At 37.2% G+C, this 23409-nt stretch overlaps 2 protein-coding genes and 1 pseudogene across 3 annotated transcripts in view; 2 read left to right on the top strand and 1 right to left on the bottom strand.

The window, feature by feature from the left end:
* LOC145495918 (zeta-crystallin-like) overlaps positions 1-23409 on the top strand; it is a 163477-nt gene that overhangs the window by 84909 nt on the left and 55159 nt on the right. The window lies entirely within an intron of this gene.
* On the bottom strand, positions 11041-16633 carry LOC145495719 (adenosine receptor A2b-like). 2 transcript variants are annotated; one of them, XM_081475325.1, is made up of 3 exons: positions 14603-16633; positions 11723-11804; positions 11041-11127 (listed from the first exon to the last, which is right to left on the bottom strand). In XM_081475325.1, the coding sequence occupies exon 1, from the start codon at positions 16537-16539 to the stop codon at positions 15610-15612; it is 930 nt and encodes a 309-aa protein (XP_081331451.1). In that variant the 5' UTR covers positions 16540-16633; the 3' UTR covers positions 11041-11127; positions 11723-11804; positions 14603-15609. The 2 variants fall into 2 exon arrangements, with proteins under 2 accessions (XP_081331451.1, XP_081331454.1); XM_081475328.1 differs by having other exon boundaries at positions 11045-11127; positions 11729-11804.
* Positions 21269-23349, top strand: LOC145485119 (uncharacterized; annotated as a pseudogene).

Raw genomic sequence — 23409 nt, 5'->3', positions numbered from 1 at the left:
AGTTACTGTTTGAGTAAAGTGCTGTGTTCAAGATCATAACTCAAGGACTTTGGGAAGGCTTCTTAATCTGGAGACCATTTCACCTGGTGTTATGCCACTACACCATAAACATTTGTACACTATCTAAAATTTTCTATTTCTTCTTTTGAACAGCTGAAGACAAAATACCTGAGGACAAGACAGGAGGAGGATACTATCTAGTACAAGCTTATTCTAGAATGATGATTTTTTATTTTTATTTTTATTTTTTTGCAATCCAGGACCAGGTAAACACTTGTGTTCTTATGCAATGATCAAATCAAAACTTAACCTGGTTCCTTCAGGGGAATCCCCCTAGGGCATCCCTACAGGCTACCCAAGTCATTAAATTCTGCTGCAGAAAAAGAATTACGATGCACCACTTTTTTCCTTTTTTAATTAATGCACTGTTATGATAGGATCCAAAATAGTCAGGTCGTTTTTCAAAATCAGGGAGAGTTCAGGGAATAAAACCAAACTACTGAACTAACTCCATTCAAATTAAAACCTATAGTGCAACACACTTTCAACAAGTGACCATCAAACTAACTAAGAACCGACACTACTCAACTTATACCAACAACTACTCACCCCTACAGTAGTCACTACGGTATTTCTTGACCTCAACAGAACTCACATGATGTTCTTCAACCAGCCTCAACACAAACTTCACCAAAAGTAAACCAGTTGAATCAGACCATAAGTGATCAGTCACTGATTACTACCTTTTCATAATGGCTTGACAAGTTCTCGAAGCATGAGTGCTTTCACACTAAACAAACTACTTAATGGTACTTGTCCACTTTTTTTCTTTGTGGTTGGCAACTTGACAGTTGTTCGTTTGGGCACCTCAGAATGGGACATACTGTAATGTATTCCTCATTCCCCCCCCCCCCCCCCTCACTCTCCAACCTTGTCATGATTCATTATTACACTGTATTTCCCAGGGTTCCCCAGGTTAAGGATTAGTTTTGAGTCGATCATTGTATTCCTTGATGTAAACCAAGTTCTGCTTTTAACATTGAAATAGCACAGACATGTAAATGATTTAAAATGTTTTAATTGGCTCAGTAAGTAAACTACATATAGTTTCAAAGTGGATGACATCTCATTTGGTTATATTTTATGTTTTTACTGTATTTCCTCATTGAAAGCCTTGTTGGACTTCCTGATTTTTGCCCATGCACATATGTAAGAAGGGGAAGCGGGCTTAATAGTAAGATCAAATATCAAAATTAAAATGCAATTTGTAGGTTGAAAAGGAGATTTGGAAAGACTTCTTTAATGGAATGGAGACTCGATATAATCAACCAATTCAAAGTCCTGGGATTGTATAAAACAATCAGATGATCTGTATAAATTTATCGTTGACACCACCAGGAAATTCTGTTCTTTTTGACCTCAACTGGAAGGGCTTAGAAATTTATGGCTGAAAGAGTGCTGAGCTGCTGTGTCAATGCTACACTGTAATATGATCACCCACCATATGGATCAAAACAGGAAAAAGAAAGAGGTTGGGGCTAATTATAAGGGATACTGGATAGAGGAAGTTAATAGGAAATTCTGACTAAAATTCGTCATTAAACACCCCCTTCCCCTTTCCTCTCTCCTTACAGAAACTTCAAGCAAACTGCAATTTTTCATCATTGTTGAAAAATTGTACTGGGGCAGGGGTTGGGTTGGTGTCCTTATACAGATGGGCCTGAGGATCAGTGGAAGAGATTGCTCTGTGATAATGTGAGAAATGTGCATACATGTACCCCTGATTGGTTTCACATTCTAGACAACATACTGCCATTTAGATCATTAGAATCAAAAATAGATTGGCATAGACGTAAATATGGGGAGGGAAGAAGCATACTACAACATGGCAATCTTGCCAGTTCATAGGTACATGTAACAAAGTGCACCTGGGGGTATGCACATTGTATGCTTTCTTGCCTTCAGAAAAAAACTACAAAACTTCAACTTCTTATGGTTGAAGGGTTGCAGATAAACTTTAAGGCAGGTTGTCGAGAAGGAATTCCATGGATGGGTCAATAAATTTTTTACACAGTGATGGAGAGAAAATGTCTTTTTTGGGGGGGGGGGGCGGTGGTGGGGCTGGAGGGTATAATTCTGCTTTTGTCCCTGATAGGGGTACTGAACAACAAGTAAAAATAAATGGGCAGGTTGGACTCTTTACAGAAGGAAGGGGCCAACTGAGGAAATACAGTAATTTTTCAGGAGAGGAGAACATTTCTGAATGTAGATGACTTATCATTTCATTCATTCTTGTTCTACATGTGCATGTGTATTTTAAAATATTTCTACCGTCCAATTGTAAAGAACATTTGTTCCAAAAATTTCCTTTCTAGCTAGTGAAAAATGAAACTCAATATAAGAAGTCAAGGGATTTTTTCAACTTAAAAAAGGTCACTCCAAAAAGCTTACTTTTTTGGCTTTGCCTATAGCAAGTAAACAATGTTTTTCCTTTCACCAAAGTTTCAGCCTCTGAAGTACCTGCTATCCTGAAGAAATTTGTCTCGAAAGAAGCAACTTCAGAGACTGCCATTTTGAAACTGTACTTGGCAGCCAGGCGGCGTTTATGTTACATCATTTCGTTTGACTTGAAATTGGCGGGAAGGAGAAAAACCTGCAACTGACTTGCATCAAAATGTATTTTTTCCAAGCGAATATCAACTCCTTATCAAAACATGTTAAGGACTGACTGATTTTAGCAGTGGTTGTTACAGTTGACAACTAGAATAAAATTATTGAGTAACTAATATAATTATTCTCTGAAAAGCTGTTTTACAAATTCTATGGCTTTTCTGTAATTTGTTTTGGAGAATTCTTTGTTTATGTTTATTCACATTATTATTCACGTTCTTCTCTGAGATGTTATCCACTTTCAACAAATTTATTTAGAATGCATTTTATTGTTGCGATGTCTGTTAGTTTTCAGTTGACCTCTGTTTGGCTATGCATGTCTGTGGTATTTGTAGTTACTGTACAGTGGCCCATTGGTACAAATATGACTTTACCATTCAGTTTATTTATCAACACTTATCCCTTCAGCATGAGTTTGAAAACAATACATTTTGCAAGTTACCCAAATCTGCAAAATACTTGGAAAATATGACGACTTGCAAGCAATGAAAAAGCTTGAAATACTTTGGTTTGTTCAATCTGTTGATCACCAGTTAAGTGCAATTTGCAAGTGTTAAAATGAATTTTTGATGAAATTAAAAAAAATAATATAATAGTAACTGCACTTTGGTATTCAAGAGTTCTACAGGGCAGGGGAACGAGTTTTCAAGTTCCAAAATGTCAATTGTGTATCACCTCAATCAAAGAGATTTAGTTATTTCGATTTCTACTGAATTCCAATTACTTTGATTTTACAATGGGGCTTTATCAAAACGAATTATTGATCAGTAGAAAATGAAAATGGTGATTCCACTTTGCTATTTGATTGTTTCATCGTTGCTTGTTTATGGAGTTCAAAAACGTCTTGCGAGTTTTCAAAAAGATTTAATTTTCATTTCTGCTAAACTCTCATTTCTTTGACTATGCAGATTTATTACAATGCATTATTGATGAATTTAGAAATCAAAATTGGGATTTCGCTGTGTGATTCAGATATTTTATTTCTTTTAAAAACTAAATTCTCATAACTTTGTTTGAACTTTTGCTGAAGTGATAAGTACAAAATAAATGTCAATGACCTGTTCTATTTATTAATTCCTTTGAAATAAGGCTATGAAGTCTTGGTTGTTTTATGGTCCAGACCTCGTGGAAAATCCATGAAAATACATACCACCCATTTGGGTTGTGTTTTAAGTGAAGTCTCTCGACAAAACAATATGGGCCATTGTAAAGTTAGTGATATGAGGATACAGGGAAATCGCTGCTGAAATGCAATGTATGTTATAAAGCTCTCAGAACCACAAAGACGCACAACTTGAGGATGTAGCTGTGTCTACATTTCGATACAATATAATCTCGAAGTCATGTTTACAAATTCTCTTGAAATATTGCAAAATCCTTTTTTATAAATTTACATTTACAAAGAAAAAATTTAAAAGCCACTTAATTTTCTTGAGGATTTAGCCGTCTCTAAACTTGGATACAATTTAATTTGTAATTCATTTAAAAAGATTTTCTTGAAATACTTGACACTTCTTAAAGTTATTTGAAAATTTACAATTACAAAGAAAGTTAAAAACATGCATTTAATTTCCTTGAGGATGTAGCCGTCTGTAAAGCTGGATACTATTTTAATCTTTAATTCATATTTTACAAAATTAATTGTCTTGAAATATTGCAAAATTCTTAAAATTATTCGGAAATTTACTATCACAATTCAAAGTTGTATTAAATTATCGTTGTTTTTGTAATCCCGTTTATAGTGCGTCTTTGTGTTTAATACCATATTTTTGAGGCACAAAATGTGCTTAGTTGCTCAGTTTGGAAAATGGCTTTTCCGGATTATTTTCTTTTTCGGGACCAACGCTTTTGACGTCAACATCAGGCAAAAAAGTCATTGTCGCGTTCCGCGGGTTTTTAAAAAATTAGCATTTACTTTTACATGCTGAAAATTTCATCGCAGATTTTTGTAACCAAATTATAGCGTGACATGCAAAGACTTGCGTCACGCTTACGTAAGGACGTTCTTTGGCAGTTTCTCAAAGTGTGAATAAGGAAGGGCTAACTTCTTTGAAAGTTGACTTCTTGAGCAACTAAGTACAGATTGCAACTCGCAAATACTACAGCGAAAACGCGATAGAAGTACAATGAGAGTTTTATGGCAGTCAGTTTTTTTAAGTAGTGGTTTTCTTAAAAGCAGAACTTGGTTTGTGGTCCTCTTATTCAGTGTAATCTCTTACGCAACTAATCTCTTGATGTTTTCGATGGCGGCGTGACAAGTGCGTTGTATGAAACATTGGGTCGTTTATCATACCGTGTAACGGACAGAATTTATGCGAAACAGCTGCTACAGCGGTTGGAGAAAGTTGGAACTTAGTTCTACTTTCTGTAACCGTTGAAACGACTTATTTTGCAAACGTTTTGTCCGTTGCGCGTTGTGTTACACGGCTCGATGTTTCATCGACTTGTCACGCCGTTTGCGAGAAGATTGCGGGGCAAGTTGCGTGACAGATTACGCTGTATATCAGGACTTAGTCATGGACACAAGTGTTTACCTGGTTAGGTATGATGGATTGCTGGTGAAAACGAGAACACATAAAACTGTCTCTTTGTCTCTTTATTTGCGTTTTTAGTGTTAAAAAAATTAAAAAAATCTAGCCGATCTTGGCCATGCTTGTCGGGTTGTTTCACTCTGCTCTAAGTGAGAGTGTTTCTTCTGTTCCTCATTAATATGCCAACTTTAAAATTCTGGTTTGTTTATTTGCGCCGCCATTTTTGATGACGACACTTGACCACTTAAATGATATGGCCGTTTGCTCTCAAGTGGAGATGGCATAATGAGGGAGGTGAGAGTTTGCTCCCCATGTCTCCTCGGTTTCATTTAATTACGTCATAATACCACACCATTTGAATTGGAATTTTTATTAGCTCTGAGAGCCGTAAGTAATGCGCGAAAAGATTAATACCAAAATAGTAAAATTTAAGATGCGTGTTCCAAGCAGTGTATCTAGAAATTTCCGTAGGAGGGACAAGGAAAACAGGAGCGCTAAAGTACAAGTCATGTTTAGTAATTTCCATGGATGCCAAGAAAAGAATCCAACGCAAAAAATCATTGATCTGACCTGCCGACCAAACCTCCTGCCGACTGTCCTCTCACAAACTTCACCAAAAGAACACAAGTCACTTGAAACTCTACCGTCCAAGCTGATGCAAGTTAGGAATTTTCGCTTATGTTTAAATAAGATCAAAGTTAAAGCGATGAAAGATTAGTAATTTGTTTTCAGGTTTAAGCGTATTTTGCTAAAGTAAATAAGTACTAAGGCGAAAGCAAACGGGCGATTTTCGTCCGTTCACATAACCTAGAATTGCGTTAACTTTGTTTTGATATTTAATTTCAGTTATTTAAAATCGATCGAGTCTAATTTGTAAAAAAAATCCAAATATTTTTCGAAGAAATCGTAGTTTAAATATTCATAGTAAATCTTATTAAATATTCACAGTTAAAATCATCTTTAAAAAGGCAAACACGGTGGAATTTTGAAACTTATTTGTGCTTTTGTTATTGTTAATCTTGGCTTTGAATAACGTTAAACGACTGATCCTCGGAAACTTAGGGCAGTTAGTCGGAAGAGTCGACGTAAACCGAGCGGCAAAATCGACCCGACGAAAGGTTTTACTGCTCGGTTTCAGACTTCGTCTCGTCACGATTAACTGCCGCTGCATTGCCGAGGATAACAACGAAGTTGAGCAACTATTAGAAAAAAAATTGAGAAAAGTTTCCTAGGTTTAGTTTGTTTAAAACGTAACGATGAACAATTGGCCTACGAAATTAAAAAAAAAAAAACGTTGAATTTACAGTTTTGGAATGCAACATTGATTATAAACTTACAGTTATGTACTTAGTCAAAAAATACAGTTTCCGCGGTAAATCTCAGGTTTCGGAAATCAAAATGAGAAAATGGCCAAAGTTTACTGAAAAAAAGAAATTAAACACCAACTTCAAGATTAAGTAAGTTAAAGAAGGCAAGATAAACCCTAGACGTGCAAAAACTAAATATCGAACTATGGATATGTTTGATTACAAAAAAGCCTTTACGAGGCTAGTTAAACGTTTTGGAAGTCAAAATGAACAATTGGCCTACGCTTTGAACTTTGATCACGGAAAATGTAACTATATGTTTAGTAGCTAAGATTAAAATTTTCCAAAAAGACGCTTCCTTCATAGACGTTATTTGTATCATTACGCAACACTCCGAGAAGTGTTGCGTTACAACTCAAGTAACGCCAGCGCAGGAGACTGCTTTTTAGTCCTTTTAGGTTAACTAATTCCTGGAGTTAATAAAAAAAGCCAAAGTTGTAATTCCAGATAATTTTAATTTATAATATAAGCGGTTAATGTTCTTAATTTTTCTTTGAACTGTGGACTGATAGTGTTAATAAATCATGTTCTAAGATAATTGTGACTAATTTACTTTTAATCGATACCTAATTTGTTTTTATCTTTAGACTTTAAACGAAAAGAAAATTATTATTTTTAATTTAAAAAGGCCCTAAACGAGAATCAGCTCTTTCAGAAGAATCCCAGAAGACTATCAGCTCAATCTAGTGTCGCTTGTGAAATTCCAGTCAAGCCAGATCAGTGACCTTCATTGTTTAAAACTAACCCCAACATCCTGGAAATGTACTACCCATGACCTGCAGTAAAGCACTACTGTTTTACGTCCTCAACAACAGAAAAATTCTAGAAACACTGATTGAAAACAAAGATCTTCCAAGCCAATTGGAAGAAAGGTGTGGTTTTCTGACGTAGTCAAGTAAAGCCAATTGAAAGACATGAAAAGCAAACCCTCACCTTCTCCCATGATGCCTTCTCCACTTGAGAGCAAACGACCACACCATCAAAGTGTCCAAGTGCCTCCATCAAAAATTAGCGGAACAGATAAACTCACCAAGATTTCCCAGTTGGAATATCGCAGAGGAACGTCAGAAACACCGTCCTCAGAGCAAGAGTTTCCACAACCCTGCAGGGACATCGATCGGCTAGATTTAAATCTGACCATTTGTGTTGTATGCGGGTGTATGGGCCATCTCAGTTTCTGAAAATAATCTAAAATATACTTAGTTCAGTGGAAAATATCAAATTCACAAAGAAAAAATTAACAAGCTCATTAGCACAGTGAAAAAAAACTATTCACTTGAGTTAAAAAAAACTTATGCCCTAACTAACTAGTTCTACTATCAAATTGATACTTAAGTAGTAATAATACTTAGACATACTCAATCTGCTTTACTTAAAACCTTCTGGAGAAAAGTAGGATTAAAAAGCCCGATTCCCTAACTGGTTTTGAACTACTGAAAACTACTGCATCGAAACCCTAATGAAAATAACCATAAGTGTTAATTTTCTCTCTATTATACGTGTACTATGATGCCAATATTGTGGCTGACTAGGAACGCCCACTAGATCTTATGGGTCTGTTCTACACCCCTGTTCTTCTGACTATCCCCACGTTTGGCCTATCTTTAACACGTTAGTGTCAATACTATTGTGAAGACCTTATGACACTACAATTTGTAGTGTTTTCTTAGCTGAGTTAATAACTAATTGTTTACTTCTGTGCTAATGAGCTTGCTGTGGCACCTTTAAACAAAGGAGGCAAAGAAATTATTTTAGAAAAAAAAAATAGTTTTTCAAAAATTGATGGAGTAAGAAATAACAATTTTGTGTGACTATAAATGCATGTTAGTGATATAAATTTGTGAAATCCTACAGATTGGTATTGCATTGATTTCATAATTTCTTAATCCTACAATTGAATATACTTAAAATGCATTATTTTGAAAAAATGTAGCTCAGACTGTTTTGTAATACTGATCGAGTAATAAATAACAATTTTGTATAACACTTTTTAGTAATGATGTATATATAATATAATTTCTTCACTTTCACTTTTTAGTAAATTGAAAAAACTTGTGAAAAGCAGCAGATTGGTAATGCATTCAATTAATAATTTCTTGATCAGCCAATCGAGTTTACCTGCATTACCACAAAAGGGTAGTTTTAGAAAGCTTCCTTTGTTCAAAGGTGTTAAAAAAAAAAACCAATACTATAGTTTCAAGCACCAACATGCTATTGATCTGAAAAAAAATGAAAATGTTGCTCACCCAAAGAAAATAATTGTGATCAGTGAGAACTGAATTAGCTAATGATTTTAGAGCATGATGCAAATTGAAACTACAAAAAAAGTAAAATATTTTCTCGAATACAAGTTTCCTATTGAGCAGTTTCTTTCCCAAAACAAGTTTATTTGGATTACAAAAAGATTTTTTTAGTTTTGAGGAAAACTTTTTCTAAAGAAAAGCAAATAGCTTAGCATTCTGGCAATGGTATTTTAAGTTCAACATACATGTATCTTTTTTTCAAAATCAGACAAAAATGAAGAGAACCTTAAAAGGTTTCTTATATTGATGTTGGCAAAAGATATTGCTTTTCAACCCCACAGTCAATTTAAGATTTCTGAGAAAAACCAATGGAAATGAACGGATTTCATCATAAAGCTGCTCAATAGGAGTCTTGTGAGAAGGAGAAACTAGGTTTTCATGAGCAAATAAGTGGCTTCTGTAAAATCAGATTTACTGTTAATGATTATATCCTGCTGTCTGACTTCTCTAGTGGTACCCCAAAATTTCTTCAATTTCTTTTAAGGAACTGAAGTAAATTGTTGTTAGAACTCAATAGGAATATTTTTAGCTTTGCATTTAGAGCATCCTAGAATTTAAAAATGAGAATTTTTAATGAGCTCTCAAAATGTCTGTACACACGTAAAAAATAAATAAAATGGTAATTAAGTTGTCACTGTATTTTCTAGTGATGGACACTTTGGACAAACACTTAAGAATAGAAATTGGCGATAATAATTTTGAATGACCTTTTGATGACTCATTCATCATTTTCAAATTTGTAAAACTAAAAGTGAGATTCTTGTGAGTTTTTTATATACTAAGAATGCATGTGAAAGTCTTGTTGCATCTGATTAAAAACACTACAATGTGGAATGTAGAGAGCATTAATTAAGAACTAAATAGTTTTGCTTTGATTGAGTCAGATTGAGTGTTCAGTTTAGGTTTCTTTTCTTGAATAAAGAGCATTTCATAAATTATTTCTAATTGATTATTTCTAACTGATTTCTAATTAATAGATGCGTGAGCGATGTTGGTTTGCCAACGATGATACCTTGGAGAAAAGGATCCAGTGGATAGTGTACATTTTTTTTTTTCTACATGGTTTTTTGAAATTTCATTGTCCATTTCTGAATTTGACAATAATAATTGCGAAAATTTACTATTTAAGTCAATTTTGAACAAAATGTCGGCTCTGTTTTGTTTTATGTCTGTACGCATGAAAATACAACAAGAATTACCAAACTTTTAATTCACAGAAACAGATTTAACCATAATTGAGTTTCAGTTAATTTTTAGTGATGATTGCTATCGGCATAATTCCCAGCTCTCATATAATGAATTGTATGGAAAATGTGACAAGCAAGCCACTTATTTACAAATGAACGACACCCACACAACACACTGGTCAGTTCAATACCCTGTTTACATGTGTACTAGTTACATGTGCATCAAAGTGGTATTGGAATACAATGTTAAAGATCTTCAAATTGCAACTAGATAAATTTAAAGGTTGGTAATTGCTATGTAGCTGCATATCCTGGGCTTTTTATCTTAACTATTAATAGAGTTATTAAGTGATTATTTTGTTTGATTAAATGGTTGATTGATTGATTGATTGATTGATTGATTCAGGAATTTCCCTTTACCAATGATTAAAAAAGAGATCTATGAAAAGGACAGAAAATAAATAAAGATTTTTCCCAAGGAAACTGCAAAACCACATGCACACATGTAACTAGGAAATAAACAGAGAGTAATAAATTGGTATTACAAATGTTTACCTTTAGTAATCAAAGAAGTGTTCATCTCAGTTGGCCCACCACAATGTGTCACCAATTTTGTTCAATTGGAATTTGAAAATATTGGTTTTTCAGGACTGAGGGAAACCGGAGTACCCGGAGAAAAACCCTCAGGGCAAGGTGCACTAGCCATCTCTGCTGCCGGAAATAACTTATATACATGTACCTTAATGTATCTATAATAATATTCAACTCACGAAAGTTTGCTGTCCAAGGCTTGCTTTCATCCACTGTGCTTGATCCCCAGTTGTCAGTTCTCAGTCCAGTCCTTGCTCCTTGATCCTCTGAACATTCTGAGTGCTTGGTCCTCTGTCCTGGGTCTTCTGAGTTGGGTCCTCTGTCCTGGGTCCTCTGTCCTGGGTCCTCTGTCCTGGGTCCTCTGTCCTGGATCCTCTGACTCAACTGAGTAGGGTCCTCCTCCTGGGTCCTCTGTCCTGGGTCGCTGGTCCTGGGTCCCCGGTCTTTGTTCCTCTGATCTATGTCTCTAACAACTTGCCTGCAAATCCAATATGTAACTAGTAAGTATTTTGTACATCACTTTTGCTAAACTTGCATAAAAACAATGTGCAAATAACTATTTTCTCTCAAAATTTCACAGCAGAGTCTTAAGAATTTCACAACCTCCTAAAGGATTACCCAAACATTTCTACCCCACCAAAACAAACTAATTTCCCGAGCAATCAATCATTGTTTTTGCAGCAGAATGTTAGCCATTAGCCAGGCAATGATATTCCTTGTTGGGATAAATGATTCTGAACCAGATATTAACTCTGAAGCCAGAGCCAAAAAAATTCTGATTCATTTCAAGGAATAATATTGACCCAGGAATAAGTAAGCTTGAAATGAGAAACTTAAAATCCTATGAACTAGGGGACATCTCAATGAAATGAACACTCTTCTCTGCTCATTACTCTCCTTATTATGACAACATAAAATTTAAATAGTTTGCATATATATGCATTACTTGCGAAAACTTTCGGACAACCTTAATTTCGGACAAAGAAATGTCCAAAAATATAACCGTCTGAAATTTGCAAGTGCCTAAAATTTTTGGCATCCAAAATATTTACAGTAGAGTATAAAGTACATACACGTACTTTCTTCTTGGAGAGCGCCATCACAGGCATGATGAAGCAAGAACTTGAATTAGGATTTGCTTGTTCTTTTTATCACCTGAAAGGAAAATTTTTGTTTCTTTTATGAGAACATACAGTCATGTGATGCAGATCAATGGAGGGTGTAATTTGCAGGTTGCAGATTGCAGGTCGCAGGTTGTAGATCAAATATAGATAATAGTAATGAGCATAAATAAATAAATAAATAAATAAATAAATAAGTAAATAAATAAATACCAGATATTATTATGTGTTTTATTGGCAAGACTGTCTTGTACTAGTTAATGATCAACTCTCCACTGGTGTTTATATTGGTGTTGTGATGCTCATCTGCAAAGTCATCTTTATTTACATGAATGTCCGGGTAATTTAAATAACTTTATGCTAATTATTTTTGGAGATCAACAGGGTTAAAACAGCAACAATTATTATCGTGAACTTGAATCTTGAGTTGCCAAACATTGCAAGGTTAAATTTGTAAGAATTCCAAGTTCTAAGGTAATCTAAGTAGTGCCGATTGTTTAAAAAGTAATTAGAATGTCTAGAATGTAATAAACCTTGATAATGAAGTTCATGTTCATGGTTAAGTCTTATATTTTGTTTCTTGTTTTACGTCATCTTTAACCGATACCAATTAAAGTTAGGAAAATGTTTGCGGTTCGGTGTATGTGCAAGCCTTTACGCAGCCCAATCAAGTTTATTGTATATTGTCCATGAACCAATCAAATGGGAGAAGATAACTCTGCTTGCTTAACAATTTAAGTGCAGCACTATTTTCGGAACTATCTGTGGAACTATCTTTGGGTGAAGGACATTCACAGCCTGTGCATATATTCATAAGTGCATAAATGTTTATATTCCCTCAAGTTTGCTGTGATTCATGTGATTATTATTACCATTTTCCAGCTACCATGAATGGCCGGCTGTTCCAAAAACGCAGAGTGTGGAGCGCAGAGTGTTAAAACAATTTAAAAGTGAATGAAAGAATGATTAAATATATGAATAAAGTAGAAATAGAAATTTAAGAAATAAAAGGAACAGTATTTTTGTGCCTGAGCAGTTAGATAGACGTGAAATTGACCTCCCTTCAGCAGGGGTGAAAACAAATGAACTGATCGCAAAGCATGTACACACAACAGGGTTTGTTCTCGTTTATACATGTATTATGCAATAATAGTTATGACCGGTCAATTAAAAACACGGACTGCAGTCGGTAGGCCACATTTAGGCCACAGTCCGAATTTTACATCTGATACATGTACTTAAGTCCGTAGTCCACAGTCTGCAGTCCATATTTATACTGACAGTGTAAACGTACATTTTGCTGACCCTTGGTCCATGGACTACCCCAATTAGACCTGGTCCACGGACTACCTGAATGGACTACCCCTGGACTACCCTAGATGGACCACCCTGAGATTTGTGGCAAACATGAATTTACCTAAGATTACCTAAGATTGCCGAAGACTTTTGAGGAAGACCCATACATACATACATACCTACATACAATACACTTTATTTCAACTCAAATTATCAGAAGAAAGAAAAAAAAGTACACAAATCAATTAAATTATTAAAATACAATAATAATATTAAAACTACTACTAATACAATAATTATAACTACTACTAAAAGTTCATTTTCTTTACAACTTCGAAGATGTTTCGATGATACACCAATGAATTTAAGTACAATTTAAGAGAAAAACTTGATATCAGTGAAATCATTGATATCTTCACTAGTATGGAAAATACGCCACTCGAGTCCCAGATGTGGTTTTGTATGAATTTTACAAGTGGTGTATTTTCCAGTAAAACAGAGGTGTCTATATAATAAAAAAAATAAATATAATCAGAATCAACTAACAAGTACTGTTGTCCTTGAAGTCTTACCGTTGCATTGTGTAGTTCCAGAAAATATCCATACCTCCGCCACAGAACGGATTTTTTCCAAGACCCCCACCCCTCTGGATATTCCAATTAAACTTGATACATTTCTTGAAATTCTTTGGTCTCAGAGAACCCCCACCCCCCAGGAAATTCCAATCCCTTCTGTGGGGGGAGTATGGATATTTTCTGATACTGAACATTAAAGTACTAACTTGTGAACATTTTCTTCACTGATTAATAACAAAACTGCAGAGGTGTTGGAAGGTAACGATCCCGGTGGTGGGGCATTTGCTCTACTTCCTCATATGCATCCCCACCCTTGGGCATCTAGACAGCTTATGTGTCCCCACAGTGACCCCGGGAATTTGCCCATTTGTTTTAAAAAAATGCTAATGCCCGGGGGGTTAGCCCAGGGGGAGGTGGGGACGGGCGCCGCTGGAATAGGCCAATTCCAATATATTAAAATTCCAACTTTGCTCCGAGGCTTAGGGGAATAAAACAAAAGAAATCGCATCAAGGATGAGGGATGAATAATTGATTTCTTTTGTTTGATTCCCCTAAGCCTCGGAGCCAAGTTAGAATTTTAATATATCGGAATTGGCCTATTGAACTGACGCATTATTCAAAATCAAAACGGAAGGCCAAACAATAAAAACAGAAAATCTCACCGCAAAGTTACAAAACTTAAATCAAAATTTTCGCTTAACCTGGGTAAGGTTAATCGGGCTTTGAACAACCCACCCCAGAGCTTCACTTCTAGTCTTAGCTTGGCTAAATCTAAGCTCATATATTATCCTTTTATACTAACGATGTGCAAGGATTCCGAGAGGCCAAAAGCATGTCAACACATTCAGCTTATGAACTAGATAGCATGCAGCAAAAGCAACTTAAACGACATTCACCGACCATGCTATAAGCCAGAATAAAAATCTTCAATCGTATATATGCTGTTTAAATTACAACATACCTTATGCAGTGTTGCAGTAGTTTACAGCGCAACACGAGGTGATATTACGCCGCCATTTTGAATTTCCCACAAATTCTTTAGAGGGGGTCTGGGCTCAACGCCGAACACACGCCGAATGCTGAGCGCCGAATGCCGAATGCCGAATACCGAATGCTCTGTTTTCACTCATGTTTGCTTGTGGTTAACTATTTTTTGTGATTGGAAAAGGCCAAATACAATACTAATGGCGCCCTTTCCAACAAATAAAAGCTAGCTGCAAGCAAACATGAGCGAAACTAACCGCAAGCAAACAGAGTATTATATTCGGCCTTCGGTTTGCTGTAAAATAGCCTTGTCGGGTACGCTACGGGTACGGGGGATCTCCTAACTAATCTGTGGAACTGAAATCTGGTTCACAACGGTTTCCAGCCTGTTTCAGTACCACTTCTTTGATGAATTAAACAATACTAGCATTCCTTTTAAGCTGACGCTATAATAATGGCATCAAACAAATACCAAACTCTGCGAGATTAAGAAAGCACTGATCTCGAGCTCTCGTCTACTTATACTGATCAAAATGAAAATTCTCCGTTTGCAGTTCTGTTTCATTCGAGTGAAGAAAAGCACAGCCTTGTTCAATCCGTACTCACTGCTCTTTCTAACAACGAATTGTTATTTATCGCCGCAAGGTAGTAAAGAGTCGTGGAGTTTGGTATCAAGACATGCACGCTTCTCAGTATGTCATGATCAATGATGATCCGTCGAACACGAAAAAAAAAAAAAAAACAGCTCAACGCGATACTAGAGCCGTAGACTTTGAAGGCAGCTAACGAACTAAACCATGGTGCACAAAAAAGCCAAAAACAACAATGCCATTTTTTGTCCTAATATAATCATTCTTGTTTATTTTCAGGTTATCATTACAACTCTAAACTTATTAAACTGTTCTTTACAGGCTTCCATCAATTTGGAAATATTTTGCACATCTAATAAAACGACTTAATATATCGTGTGTTGCAGCCCTGTGATTAAAATGATATCTGATTTCTTTGCCTAACCATTTTCCTCAGTATGTCAATAATAGTCCGTCGGATATGTCTCATCTTCCAGTAGTAAATAACAGGATTTAAAGATGAATTGAGAAACATCAGTGACCACGAGTAAAGAAAAAATTTCTTTAAATCGATGATCGGGCCGTATATCACAAAAGCAGCCAAACAGATCGCGCAAGGCATATAACAAACCCAAAAAGCTAAATAAACGTAGAATGTACCAACAGCAGATTTTCTAAGGCGTGCAAAATTGACGATTTCGCCACCATCCTGTGTAACTTGATGTACTTGAAAGGTTTGAATATCGTTTCTATGACGTCGCAGAACTAAATACGTCTTAATATACACCAGTGCTGTGATAAGGAAACCAAAAACGGCAACACTAGTCAAAAGCATGTGATGGCTATCGGACTCAAGCCAGAGGATAAGTGGAGATGCTAACCCAGACACCACCCATACAGAGGCCACCGCAGCAACAACGCGAATGTCAGTCACGAGCTCCTGGTATCTCAGATGAAGATGGATTGCCAAAAATCTGTCTACACTCATGGCCAGAACGCCGAAGAACGAAGCCGCAGAAACAAAATTCATAATAACGAGAAAAGCCCTGTAGATTGCACAGCCAGTGTTGTTCTTACGTAACCATTTGATTAAAAAGAAACTGTAAAATGGTTGGGCGAGTAAACCAACACCGACATCAGAAACAGCAAGACTCACTAGCAATGTTTTTAAAGTCTTCGGTAGCGATGAAGTTCTTCTTATTGCGTAGATCGCAACAACGTTCAAAATGATGGCTGTATAGCAGAGTAGAGTGTTGAAGACGCAATTAACGACGAAGGTCGGAAAAAATTCTTCGTGTTCCGAGATTAAGGGAAAGTACTCCAGCAATACTTTACACTCCTCCATGAGATCGAAAGATTTTAGTTTGTTCTACATAGTTTTTGACGCAGAGAAATCTTCAGTTGATGACTTGGAAAACGTGTCTTTCCACCTTCATAATCACTACCTCCGCTAAATTGGCTCGAATTGGAAGTGTTCTTTATCAATATTTGGTTAAAAAAATAAATATATTCCCCTTGTGTTTTCATAATCGAAACAAGATAAACGTCCAAGTATCAGGAAATGTAAGCAATAGTATTTAAACAATTGACTATAAAAAGATGACTTATCCATTACTTGGTCTAAATGTCTAACAAACGCCACCATTGTTTGTATAAACCAGCCATTTGTCTAAAGAAACAAAAGCAGGTGTCCATTGGTTTGCCTTTTCATTTGAAAATGACGTGGAATAAAGAAAAATATATGGCAGACAATTTTGCACGTATGCCATCTATTCCTTTTTCCCGCGTCGTATAATTTTACTTGTGCAATCAGTCATGCGTAAATATATAGAAAATGTATTCACTACTCCAGTCCACAGGAAAGTCGACTTAACTATTCACAGACGCAAGCCGTGTAGACAGTTTTCTTTATTTATTAACGCAAGTCAGTTTACCATGTAAAATCATGTCATATGCTAGTTTTTAATAAAGTTGCAAACCTCAGAAAGTAAAGGGTGTTTGGGATAATTTTTCTATACATTTTCTTCGATTCCGAGCTTTTGCGAATGTTCGTCGGGCGTGTCGCGTCCCTCCGGTATACTCCTGGTGTATATCCTTGTACACATCCTGAGATGTCGGTACACGTCTTGATTCTTCTTAGTCATTTCACGAGCGGGCGCGCCTAAGCGAGCCGGGCACGCGCGAGTGCGGGCGCGGAGCTGGAGAGTATTTGTTCCTACACGCAATTCAAGGTTCTTAAATTAACAGACTCGACCCTTTCGACTTCTGGCAGCGTTCATGTGTGTGACGAGATTAAGGTACCATTTATATGGTCTCTGTTCCCGAGACAACCCTCTACCCGAGTCAGCGTCAGCCAGCGTTTATGTGAGAGAACGTTGTCCCGGTACGTGCTGCCCGCGAGTCAAAGTTGGCCCTCTATGACTATTTATATTCCTTATTAAAACACTCAAATGCGCAATTATGCCTCCGTGTTTGAGTTTCCTTCGGTCGCCTTTTCGAACAGTTTTGTCGAGTTCCCACTTCTTCGATACAAATTTCTGCTTTACAGTCCAAAAATCTAAGCCTTACATGGCACTCGGCAAGCCGTGATATTCCCCAGTCAAGTGCGAACCACAGTATTATATGAGAAAAGTTAAGTTATCCCGTCTGCCAGATTTAACCCGTTTGCGAAGCGAGATAACTCGTCCACCCGAGTTGTCTCGATACCAGAGACAAATCCAGAGACGGGCTCGCGATCCTCATGTAAACGGTTGCTTGAATTTTTCAAAGAAATAAGTTAAACGTTATAGCTCGATCAGGGTAACCCGGGGGATCACACCTTGCAAGCCTACGAACGGGTCAATTAAAAACCTTATCTATAAATAGGCAAATAAGGCATCCCTGAAAGTCAAGCGTGTAAGGTAAGGTAAGGTAACTTTATTTTAAGTCGCAAACTTGGGGAGTGGCTGCCCAATCAGCAGCATTTCACAAGCTGATTTTGGCATGTTGTCTCAGTTAGCTTAAATACTGAGATATCGATGGTTGTTATAAATCGGCGCTTTATTTTCTTTTTCCTGGCTGGTGAATCAATCTTCAACGCTATTTTCGAACAAGAAAATCTCGAGCTTAATCACGTAATCAAGCTGCAAGCTGTTGACTGATGCATTTCTAAACACATCGGAGTGCAGGCTACATTAGACCGACCTTAGCAATGAAAGACGAAACTCGCACGTAGTTATTGCGGACCTACAGAACTTTCACACTGAATTATGATATACCGTCTCTTTTGTAGCAGAGAAAGTAGCTAAACTGGGTCTAATAGGGAACTCAATCGTGTGAACTCGATCACCATCAACTAGTCGAATGTGAAATTACCATTTGCGTTGGTCCTTTGCTAAACAGGACGATGAAAATGGCTCTGTGTGCTTTGTTTGTTCAGTCTCGATCTCTCTTTTTTTTCTCAGTTCCAGTTTACAGTCTGTGTGGTATTGATCATTTCTATTGATTCCCACTCAGATTTATAAGACCAAACATTTTCATCACTGTAAGAATCGCACAACAGCAAGTTCAAAATTTAATTGGTGTGTAGCATTTTCTAAGGAATTTAAAATTAACCAGGATGTACACTGTAACTCTTACGTCGATTCGCATAACACTTCTGCCAATTATTACATGTAGTTCTGTTTAGTGTCGTAACAATTGGTTGCCTCGTAGGACTAGCAAACATTGGCATAGCACAATAGCGTGTAAAAACCCAAACGCACATAGATCAAAAACCTAAAACTTACAACCAAAATGGGAAACTGGAACGTTAGAACCATGTTTGAGATTGGAAAAGCTGGCCAAGAAGCGCGAGAGATGGAGAGGTATAGACTAAATATTCTGGGTATTAGTGAGTGTAGGTGGAGAGGAAGCAGAAAATCAAAATCAGAAAACACAGGACAGGTAATAATCTAGAGTGGTAAAGAGGAGACATATCAGGGAGGTGTAGCGATTATGATGTCCCAACAAGCAACCAAATGCCTTTTGGAGTGAATACCAGAAAATAGTAGGGTTGTGCTGGCGCGTACAAGTTTGTGTACAACTGCATGACAAACGTTATTGAACAGTTCTTAGATTAGTAAAACAAACACCAAGTATTATTGAAAATGGTTAGTTTTAAGAAGAATTTTCTCTCTAGTTGTAATTTAAATTGACCTTGCCAGGTTCAACCCCAGACTTCCCGAATCTGAGTATACGTTTATCTCCCTCGTCATTTCTGGAAGCAAATTCTACCGGGGATCACACAATGGCTTTGTCCTCTTTTTCTTTCAGAAACGTTTGAGTATTTAACGTGTGCAAATTAAGATGAGTCGAATCTTCTTGTCGAGCTGGGTAATACTTGCCTTTTTCATCTTCACGGACAAGAACGGAGAAAGCAGAAACGTTTGCACAGATACGAGATGCACCTGTTCTCGTGATAAAGGAAACATCACATCTGTTTGCGGAATGAGTCTCTTGGGGAACATATCACAGTCTTTTAGTACTCCAGTGGAAGAAACCTCTCTGTAAGAGTCAGTCGAATATTTCATCAGTGACATTTAGCTAAGTCAAGTATAAACGTAATACTTTTCTGTTTCTTCACTGGCTCACTAGTAACAAATCAATTTGTGGTATATAAAGAGCGTAGCTTCAATTATTTATAAATTTGCTTGAAATCGTCTACAACTTGAGTGCAACAGCTAGGCATAGTAATTTGTTAATAGGGGCTTTCCGTGCAGTCCTCAATTCATACACTGCTCCTATATAGTTATCCCATGCGATGGTTCAGATGTCTGTGGTGTAACTGTTATTGCTTTTTTAGTAGTCTTTTTCTTTGTTTTTTAGGAAGCTGTCAAACAGTGAAATAAAGGCGATAGAACAAAATACATTTTATCCTTTCTCAGGACTCATCAACTTAATGCAATTATTGCGGCCAGTTTCAACAGTACAATTCCATTCGTTTTCCAATCTGTTTGCGGTTAAAATGGGAAAAACAGCAAAGGGAAAAGAGATATCCGTGAAAATATATAAAACAAGAGTCACCGACCATTTTAGAAATATATTAAATTCCAGGCGATGTCAAAGCAAACCGGTACTAAGCCCGACACTTGCTTATTTTCCTTTCTTAGCGCGCGCTTGATATATGACGTGGTGTAACGTGCACGTGGCGACGTGAATTTCGTGCGCAGTAGGGATGTGCAGAATCAATAGGCGCGAACTTTCCAAACTTGCAAACTCAAGTAAGGATAGTTGATTTTGTTGCGTTACACGCATCATTTTCCCCACCCTTTTCCTTGAACTTATGTAAGGACAATGAAACAAAAGAAAATATAAGCTAGATGATTTTTTCTTTGTTTTTTTAGTTTTATCAGAGAAATGTCTCAAAACCTGCTAGAGGAACTATTGCCAAATAGTTTTGCAGGTCTCAAGAATCTGCTGAATCTGTAAGTTTCTTATTTCTAACTGTTGTAGTTTATAATTTTTCGGAAAAGTTATTGCTTGTGCTTAAATCTAACCTGCTATTTGTTTTCAAAGGTCACTGACGTATAACAACATTCGAGTTATTCACAAAGACGCTTTTAGCGGTCTGAATTCTCTGCAAACACTGTAAAACAAATCAGGTTTAATTTTTGATCAGTGTAGAACTGTGATTTGTTATTAGTAGCAGCAAGAAATAAAGAAATAAGATCGCAGGTTCGGTCTAAACGCCATCAGGAAACCGGTCCCTTAATTCGCATGTACTGCCCAGCTGTTAATATCGAAGCGATTGATGAAGGTTCATAGTCTGGAGCTGGTTATTTGACCCAGCTTACTCGTACCCAGTCGCTACTTATGTGATTTTGGTGTGGGAGAAGATAAGATAGAGACTAAGAGACTTAACGTGCGGTCTGAAGTAAATGTCGGCTTGAAAGAACTTTTACGACATTAAAGTTATTGCGTAAAGTTGGATGATCAACTTCAATTTAAGGCGAAGTTTAATTTTGAATATTCCGTCAGTTAGAGAGTGATGACCTAGCATAATTAAATAACTTGAACTTCTAAGGTTTGTTACCTTGATAGATTAATTTAATTCTTCTCAACGTTACAGCAACCTGTCGAGCAATGATCTCCAAATATGGAATACCCATAGTGCTTCACTGCATCTCCCATCTCTGACTACTATTGACGTGCAAGGAAACATGGGATGGAGACCAGAAGATAACTACCTTTTACAATTACCAAGACTAAAAGAAATTAGGAATGTCTCTTGGACTGCGGAATGCTTGGATTGTTGGATCGTTAAAAACGTTAGCGAGGACCTCATAGAGACATTCAACAATTCACATTTTTCGTACACTCATCACGTTTCTTGCTTTAAAAAACAATACACGTTTAGCGATTACCTTATGTTGCTGGCGAGGCACCGCTTTGTCGTCAGAAAGTGCAGGAGATTTTACGATTGTATTGATTTAAGAGAAGCTAACACCACTATTTCCTATCCGTGTTGGCCTGTCAATCAACCTGTATTCTCTGTGCAGCTACTGCTCGGAATACTCGGGGCTATCCTAAATTTGGTGGCGTTTTTTAACATTTTGTTGACCAAGTCCCTGCGACAGAACGTTTCCATGGTACTCGTAACTTAGCCGTGGGAGTGATTTGGCCATAATGGCGGCCCTCATAGTGAGCAATCGATATGACGACTTGTATCACCGCTCAGGCAGTATATCCGATATTCAGTGTCCCAGAATAGGATCTCTCTGGGTACTCGGGAAAAGCACGACCTCAATTACCTCTGTTGCGCTCACTGTCGAGCGATACCTATGTATCGTTTTCAGCATAAAGCCTGACATTCGAATGACACCCACTTTAGCTTTCCTAGCTTTAGCTTTTAGCTGGATCGTTGCGGCATTCATGATGTCAATGGCACATTCCTACCACTTGTACCGGCGCAACTTCCTTTGTATTCCCACCACGTATGACACTTTGCGCTTGCCGGTGGCGACGCGTTACACAATTGCGTTAGGTTCCACCGGGATAACGCTTTATCTGCTAACCATACCGTTATATGTTCACATTTACAAGGTTGTCAAACAATCCAGTCAGCAAATGGGAGTGCAGCGCGAGTCTACTCTAGCAAAGCGAATTCCAATCCCAGTAGGTACTAACTTAGTGTTCTTTTTCATACCTATTCTATCGCTGGGGGCATGGGCCTTGCTCATACAGTCAAGCGCTGCAGGAACGCTACCATAAATTCTAAGAGAGCAATATAAGTCTGGATTCCGCAATATTGCTTGAGCATTAATTCCTGTTTAAATCCTCTGGTACACGCCTTTCGAAACGGTAAGTTCAAGAACGCTCTGAAAAGGAACTTTCCTTTTAGATGCGGCGCTAATAAGGTTGCACCTGCTGTACGAACTGGAGGGGGAATACGTAAGAGAAGTAACGTCACGCCGTCTGCACAGTCGGCATCTTTAGGAGCCGTACGTGACAGAGGCAGCGTCACGCCGGCTGTGCAAACTGCACACGTGACACAGAGTCCAACGAACACATGTAACGCCACATCGAGAGGAGTAGGTAACAGATTTAACGTCATACAGAACAAAATCTACATCTTCAGGAGGCGCTCGTAACAACCGGGACATAACGCAAGTAACGTTTACACGCAAACTGTATCATGGGGAGGCCCCGTATGTATTACTGTACTAACTGTAATTTGATGTGTCACGCTTCAAGAGGCGATATACGTAACAGAAATTGTCACACCCTGTACAAACCTCATCTTCGGATTCAACTACGAATGACGAGTAGATTTGTATGCGTAATGTGGCTACATACCATCCAATTTGTAAATAATTGGATGAAAAAAATTCTGGACTCCGCGGACCGAGTCAAATTGAGGGTTTTTGTGAATTCAATTTTTTTCCAAATTGCACTAGGATGTAGTCGTGTTACCTGTTAATTATACTGCCCACGGAACTGTCAAAATCAATTCTTAGTTTAGACACTATCCAAATTGAGAATTAATTTGGATAATTTTCAAAATTAATTAATAATCGAGGCGCGCGCTTCTATAGTATTTTGAGCGACAACATCATTTATATGTCATTATATCATGTTTTAAACTGAGAACTCGCCCAAGAAGACTGATGCCAACATAGGTGACTGTGGTAAGGAGAACATAGCAGCTCATCTACAGCCGCCTTCGCCGCTGTTGAGCCATCAGACAGATTTCCTG

This window comes from Orbicella franksi, chromosome 1 (assembly GCF_964199315.1).
Source record: "Orbicella franksi chromosome 1, jaOrbFran1.1, whole genome shotgun sequence".
NCBI classification, from domain to species: domain Eukaryota; kingdom Metazoa; phylum Cnidaria; class Anthozoa; order Scleractinia; family Merulinidae; genus Orbicella; species Orbicella franksi.
This window is presented reverse-complemented; position numbering and strand designations above follow the sequence as displayed.

Excerpts from the sequence above, each read along its gene's own strand:
- LOC145495719 (XM_081475325.1), bottom strand. The coding sequence starts at position 16,539 with ATGGAGGAGTGTAAAGTATTGCTGGAGTACTTTCCCTTAATCTCGGAA.